The 7368-nt window shown below is 42.5% G+C and overlaps 1 protein-coding gene across 1 annotated transcript; it reads right to left on the reverse strand.

Annotated features, from left to right (window-relative positions):
* On the reverse strand, window positions 1-4931 carry LOC110832676 (uncharacterized). Its single transcript, XM_022069906.2, has 6 exons — window positions 4730-4931; window positions 3961-4049; window positions 3340-3400; window positions 2167-2383; window positions 1442-1672; window positions 1-931 (listed from the first exon to the last, which is right to left on the reverse strand). Exons 1-6 carry the CDS (start codon window positions 4883-4885, stop codon window positions 435-437), a joined length of 1251 nt encoding a protein of 416 aa, XP_021925598.1. The 5' UTR covers window positions 4886-4931; the 3' UTR covers window positions 1-434.
* Window positions 4932-7368: the final 2437 nt, after the last annotated feature.

A 7368-nucleotide genomic window follows, 5' to 3' on the forward strand; every position in this document is an offset into this window, starting at 1 on the left:
TTCCTTTTAATTCTGTTTATTATATCCACTGTTTCATTTCATGTAATGACAATTGAATGTATGTATATAGTCTGTCAAAGAACCATGATGCTGACGGAATTAGTCGAGTTTGCTAAACGGAACAGCAGGTAAATCAGTACGCTGTTTGATCGACAGGATTAATTTACAATGACGTGACAAACGCCTTTAAATACTTACCTTAAACAAAAGAATTGTTCTGTGTAGTTCTCAGTCGGATTTTTCACAAGATTATCTCAACACAAATTGTTCTTTTTGAAGTAATAACCAGTTTATTCGAAGAATGTTCAAACTATTTCTCTAATGTCACATTAAACCTCGTACTAATTCAGAAAATTTCTGAGCTCCATTACCTTGAAACTTGAATTGATAAGGAAAATGAATAACTAAGTAGCTCTGAAAATAATTTTGCTAACTTAACCCGACGCTTTCTTGTGGTCCTTTTTGTCAAAATAACTGAATTTAGGGTACTTTTCCATTGATATAAATTTTGTGGGACTTGTTTTATTCCTCCAAAGGCCCTGAACTGCCCGATCGCTATGCCAATTGAACTCATTTGCGTATCGTCCAAGATTACCACCAATGACATCAAAGACACATTTGTGTGGTTTCTTCTTGATGTATCCCGGGTTGCATTGGCAGACGTTAGGCGTGACGCACTCAGCGTTAATGCAACTCGGGAAGCAGCGGGGCACGCACATGTGGGCGGTCGAGTGCACATACCCTCTGTGGCAGGTACACGTGTTCGGGGCCGTGCACTTCGCATTCACGCACAGACTGTCGCAGACTGGTTCGCACTTGCCTTGTTCTGCTCCGTACCCGTTGTGGCAGACGCATGTGTAGGGCTTTACACACCTGCCATTTTGGCAACTTGTGCAGTATGGCAGGCATTTGAACTGCGATTTGTAATATCCTGAAGCAGGAATAAATTCCTTTTGAAGCATACCGCAGGGATACAAGAAAAATGTCACTACATAAACCAAAAGCTGCATATTATTATTATTATTAATTATTAAAATTATCATAATCGTCTTCATAATCATTATCATTGTTGACACTATATTATTGCTATTTTTATTAAATTATTTTGTATTCTGGAACATTTGTTGGAGAGATGGTGAAGTTAATAACATTGCCAACTGCGCAAATCTGCCACCAGATCCGAATTTCATGATTAGTGAATATTCTGAAATTGAAATGTTTCAATCTTTGACCAAGGTTTTGTGTCTGGCAGTGTCTGCTTCCAAAATGGTCCGCTGATAACTTAGGTGCATCCGAATTGATTTAAATTGTTGTGACACATTACGGCGGGAAATGAAATCAGATCTGATTTTGGAAAGTTATATTGGCGTAGAAAGAACTTTGACGTGTTTTTGACGGCAGTGCAAAGGGCGTAAGCCGCTACTTGGCCAAGGAGCGTCACCTGAGTCGCAGGAGCAGATGTCCGGGGCGGTGCAAGTCCCGTTTTCGCAGGGATCGTCGCAGTGGGGCACGCAAACATGGCTGCGCTGCGGGTGCTTTTTGTAGCCGTGATAGCAACTGCAGTTGTTGGGGGAAACGCAGTCCCCACGCTCGCAAGCCTTCTCGCACACCGGGTTGCATACTTTGCCGCTGCTGTCTAGCGCGTATCCAGGGTTGCATGTGCATCTATTTCCTAAAAATGAAGAGAACGAAAGCAGACTCTTAATACATTTCCCGTTTTACCAGTCGAGAATTAAAATTGTATCAGAGTTGAGTCAACAGCGGCTGATGAATCATTTCTGGTGATCACGGTGGAATCGTGTTTACATAATCTTCATCCAAAAATCTTTTGGAGTTGAACAAACTCCAAGATTCGTAGGTCCTTCTGCTGTTTCTGCTTACAAAATCATATTTATTTGTCAATATTTGGTTTACTAGTCTGCACGATGTGTGAGAGGCGAGCTCAAAGACTCCCCCCATAATTTTTCGTGGCCCAACGTGGTTATACTAAAAACATTAAACTGGTAGTGGATATTATATTATTGTTACATTTATCACTACTCTACTCTGTAAACCCGACTCCTTAAAAAAAAGGAGATTGACAATAGACAAACGAGTTAACACCGCGGCGAAAAACATGTGTTAGTCCCAACGATTAAAACTAATGAAGTAGGAACTTCCGGATACCTGAGCACTCCCCGTACGGACACCCGCAGGGACACGTGACCACGCAGTTGCCCAGGTCGTTGAGGGTGAATCCGTCGAAGCACTGGCACTTGCCGGGGCTCGTGCACAGTCCATTGACACATTCTCCTTTGCATTTCGGAACACAGATGTCTTCCTCGTTCCTCACGTAGCCAGGACAACACACAGGGAAAGTGCGGTACTCGTTCTTGTATATCGTCTGTCGAAAAAAGGCAGAAACAGAGGAATTCTACTGAATCAAAATTTTAGAATAACATTTATAACGGCCTTCAGATACCATGCAATATGACAGTGTTTCGCAGACCAAGGTCCCCGAACTGCATGCAGGAAAGAGAGAAGTCATCCTACGTTAAGCTGCGAATAAGCTGTCCACTAGCCCACATATTGTCATATAACCATACGAGAAAAATGTTGAAGTGTGAAGTCCGGCGATGTCGGTGGCCACGTGACTGGGTTCGTTGATTTCTGACGTTAGAGGGAGGTTTAATCGGAGTTTTGTGAGAAAGTGAGTCGAATCTTTTATCATGACACACGAGATTTGGTGCACGTAATTATAATAGTAAACGCAGTCGATGACGAGTCAATTTTGAAAAGAAAAAATGCATTGATTACTTGATGAAGGCACTACAGCTGCAAAACGATGATCCGATGTGTTAATTTCAACAGATACCCAGGGAACAATGCTCTTCCTCAGCTTAATTTCATTCAGAAACGTGCGTGGATCCGAGTGAATATTTTAATCAGTCAGAGGAACTTGTAGTCCGTGGATCCACATAAATGGACCTGAGTCTCAAAAATTAAAATACGCTGCCGTTCATCTGTTGACGAGACAAGAGACGCTATCTTGTTAAAAATTTATGAAGCATAGGACGTTTTGCTTGGGTTTCCAAAATGATACCTGCGCAATGAAAAAGTAATTTTCTCCGACGAGTGTACAGAAGTGAGAAACATTTATTTATTTTGCAAACAGAGCCCGGAAGGGATAACTGCAGCATTTGAAATAGTATATGCATAGGTGCTGAGTCATATACGAACTTAAATCGCGTATCGACCAACATCTGTTATGACGCGTAAGGAAATTTACCACAGAAAAGTTCTGAGTTACCGTAAACTTCAGTGATACTTTACCTGGATCTATGTAAAATTTGTACATACCACATTAACTCTCTGGCCATTCGGTCCATTGCCCATGACCCAACCGGACGGTGCTTCGACCCTGTGAAGCAAAGAAGAACTGCAGTTAAATAGGTTTCAGAAGTTCAGTCAACCGATTTGAAGCAAATGTTCACACGAGAAGGCAGTACGTGTAAAGTATAAGGTCAACCGGTGTCTGTTAGTCTATGGATTTTTCATGAAGAATGTTCTTGGTGGATCTGTAAGCTAACCTAACCTGGATCGGGCGTTAAAGAAATACGGTATGAATAAATAAAGGGGATTTTACGTGCCAGGTTCTGGTCCCAGAGCTTCTTTATTGTGAAGGCGGTGGCAGAACTTCGGGATCCACCAACTTCGCGTCTAACAGTTCCTGAAGAACGACACTGCCCCGCGGCGTACACGCTGACATGTCCAAAATTAACAGACACATTTACGTACCTTTTATGTGTACACAAGCCTTGACGTATTGGAGGACAAAAGACACTATCAAACTTTGATAAGTGAATGGTGCAACAAGGAAGACGTTAATACACCACGTGATCATCAAGAACATTAACAGATATGAAGACGGCAGTCGGACAGGAGAAACGTTTGAAATTTTGTCTGAATTTAAGTACGTACGGTGCCTTAGTCCAGCCACAGACGTATCTTAATAGTTCAAAGCCTCCCATACTCGAGTTGCCAAGAAAGATGTCCGATTGGCTCTGCACCTGGAACATCATCACCAAAAACGAGGTGTCAGCTTATAAACTAGAGCAGCGTGGTACAACTGGTGGCCCGCGACCGCTTGTAATCCGGCTCGCGAAAGTATCTGTTATTTTGTTACTAGTTAGTATAACTGATTTGTTAAAAATAATTGTTGCAGGAGCAAATTTAAAATAATATAAAACTCTTTAGTAGTTTGTGCACATTTAAATAAAATTTATGTTTCGGCATATAATGGTAATTTGTCATTTCTGAATTAGTTTTCATAAACATAATTACAATGCAAAAATAGTGACAGAGGGATTTCTTGGCCCTTAGGTCCAACAGGAAAACTATTCTGACCCGAGCGAGAAAAAAATTTGGACTACCCTGGGCTAAAGTCAAACTCTGTCTCTGAGGCCACTGCAGACAATTCTATCGACTGATTCATGTAGACCAGTAAATGGTTTTTTTTATCTCAGATGGAGAAAATCGAGCTGTGAAATTTAATTGTAGTTTTTGGTAGTTTGTACTAAATTTAGTTTACTTTCGTCTACATTATTTGGTATTGGTTTTACCTTTACCGGGTTTTGAGTTTTAGAAGGAGACATTAGCTGACGAGCTAACCCTTAGACGTATCTCCTGCGTTGGGAAAGCGGTTGTCATGTCAAAGGCGACGGGTATTGTGTCTGAGTGACATTTTTACCTGGAGAACAGCAGATCCCGTCGGACAATTGCTTGGCATCCCGCGTTGCTCTGCGTCTCTTCCTGAACGAAGTGCATGTTCGCTTTCCACCACTTTTGCTCCTCCGAATCCCACGGCAAGAGCGAGGATTGACGCGAGAATTCCCAGTGACCGCATTTGAAGTTCAACGAGACAGATCTTCTTCGATTACGGCCCCTGAATGCGTTTTAAATGAACACAAATCGCATATTTTCTGCATGTAGCAGGATGTGTGGTTTATGGAGAAACTGGATAAGGCTTTTATCAAGTGGAACACGCATTGTTTTGGGGTATTCGTGTTAAGGTCATATCTGTTGATGCAAAGGAACATTCACGAATTGGCACCACCGATAATGATTACGCAAAATTCGCTCCGAGTATCCAGAGAGACAGACAAAATGTAGGTTATCTGAGTAAGCAATTTTCTCTCGGCAAAAACAGAAAAACTTTCCTATAGGGAAATGATTTTGTAACTGGTGGTCTTGTGTGACTCACGACAGAACGACTTTGGTTTGATGTTGCAATGTTATGAGACCGCCTTCAGTACTCATATTAAAGGACAAGACATCGGAAATGTTTACTAATCGATCTTCGCAATTTGGTGGTTGGCACTCCCGCTTTGTACCCGAGAGATCGCTGTTTCTGACAGTCCGATGATGGCTTCAGGTAAGAAGCCGGCAGGGAAGTTCGCAAAGCCGTCGACAGTAACTTAAGAAGTAAGTTCGCAGAAATGGGAACAGGAGATCAGCAAAAGGTAGAAGGCCTTCCAAACACTTAACTAGCTCCGGAATGACGTAACACGGTTCCTTGTCAACCCATCGTCACCCTCGATGTACATTTTTTGTTGGCTAAGGCTTTTATCCATGCTTCAACATCCGTCTGTTCTGCGGAAAGTCATTTTTTTAAAAAACATTTCTTAGCCAGGAACTATTCATGGCGAGGAGCAGTGTCGCTTGTGGTTTTATTCAGACCCTAAAGAACTTTACCCACAAATCTTAACGATTCGTCATTCATGGTCATCTTCACAAATCCAATTCGACAATACAATACACCGTCTTAAAATAACCATTTATAAACTATTAACCGAAGAATGTTTGCATTGAAACAGCACGATCTGTTCCGTGTTATTAATTACGGATGACGTCAGAGGCTCAGATGCGCACTAGCGATTTATAACGTGGAACTGCTGAGAAGATCCGGGAGAAATGAAGTCCCACGACCGGTGATGAAGAGGATTAGTCCTTTACCCAAAGAGCTTAAAGTGAGGGCAAGCTCGCTCGAAGACGGCGTGTGCAGGGACCAGAGGTTATCTCAGCCTGAACTATCAGAATAAATTAAACTTCTATCACGTTTATCATGTTCATTATTTCCTTGAAGACGGAAATAATTAACAAGATTTATTAAGCTTGTCGCTGCGATGCAATCTTATATCGCGCATTTTAATTGAAAACATGCAACTAAAACTCAATTTAAATTACAAATTTTCGCAAGCTGGAGTCAAATTTAAGTTCAATATTGAAATTTGATACAAATGAAAGGATCAAACGCGGTAGCTTGCAGGCAGAGCGGGGCGCCTGCGCAGTGGAGCAGTTTGAAGGACTCAAAGGACCGGCTTCATCTTGTCAAGGAATGCAATGGCACACGTGCGTTGTTTTCCAGGCAGGTCGAGTTTCAATTACGCACAGGCTCACGAAGCAGAAAGTGAACAAGTTTTACTATCTGTAGGTATTGACGTATTTAATAGAGAATTGTGAATTTTGTGCCATAGATCACATACGAATTTTTTTTAATCGGTCTAATACCCGCAGCAGAAACTTAAGTAAGCAGGGTTTTTTTTAAAAAAAAATATGGTACACTGTGCCGGGTGATATTTTTTGTGACAAACGTCTCCATCATGGAAGCCCTTCGCTTTTCAAACTAAGGGCTTTTGGCTTGCTGGAGGGAGATTATCCCGTCAAGGAACATGTCCTGTGTGAAAAGGATTTCGGTAGGACGACTGTCTTAGATTTGAAACCAGAAGTGTTGGGACCGCTTTGGCTGATGACTTCAGCCAGCGACATGGAGAGTGGGAAGTCACTCAGCTGAAGGCATCCACGGCTGGAGAAGACGAGCCTCGCCCGATGTGACCTATACCCTCATATTTGCTTTACAACCGAGGAGAGGCATGCAAAGAATCGGGGATTTTCGCAGAGTAGTTAGATCACGCGTTTCGCCGACGTGGTCGTCTTTTCAGGGACAGGTTCGGCTTTCCTGCTGACAGGCCTCCGGATGACCGACGAGAATAAGGGCGTTTGGAACGTTCGGCGAGAAAGTTAGGATGAGATGCTTTTGTGTGTGTGTGTGTGGTCTTCGGGCGTAAGTGATTGAGGGAGTCTGAAAACAGGGCGCCGTTTGGACCTGCGGGGTGGGGAGCTGAAAAAAGAGGACTGCTTGGCTAGGCGTTGCAAAGTTTGCAATTTGTGATCTTCGCCTTGCATTATTAAAGCGATAGAGCCAAAAAGACGACGAAATGGGCAAGCATGTAGCACGCATTGGGAAATGAAACATATACATTCAGCATTTTAGTTGCAAGGACACCAGTTGACAGAGCACTTGTGGAACTTACGTGGATTGGAATGGAC

Source organism: Zootermopsis nevadensis, unplaced genomic scaffold, assembly GCF_977971745.1.
Source record: "Zootermopsis nevadensis isolate Lab colony 2312 unplaced genomic scaffold, Znev_1.0 Znev_ptg000003l, whole genome shotgun sequence".
NCBI lineage: Eukaryota > Metazoa > Arthropoda > Insecta > Blattodea > Termopsidae > Zootermopsis > Zootermopsis nevadensis.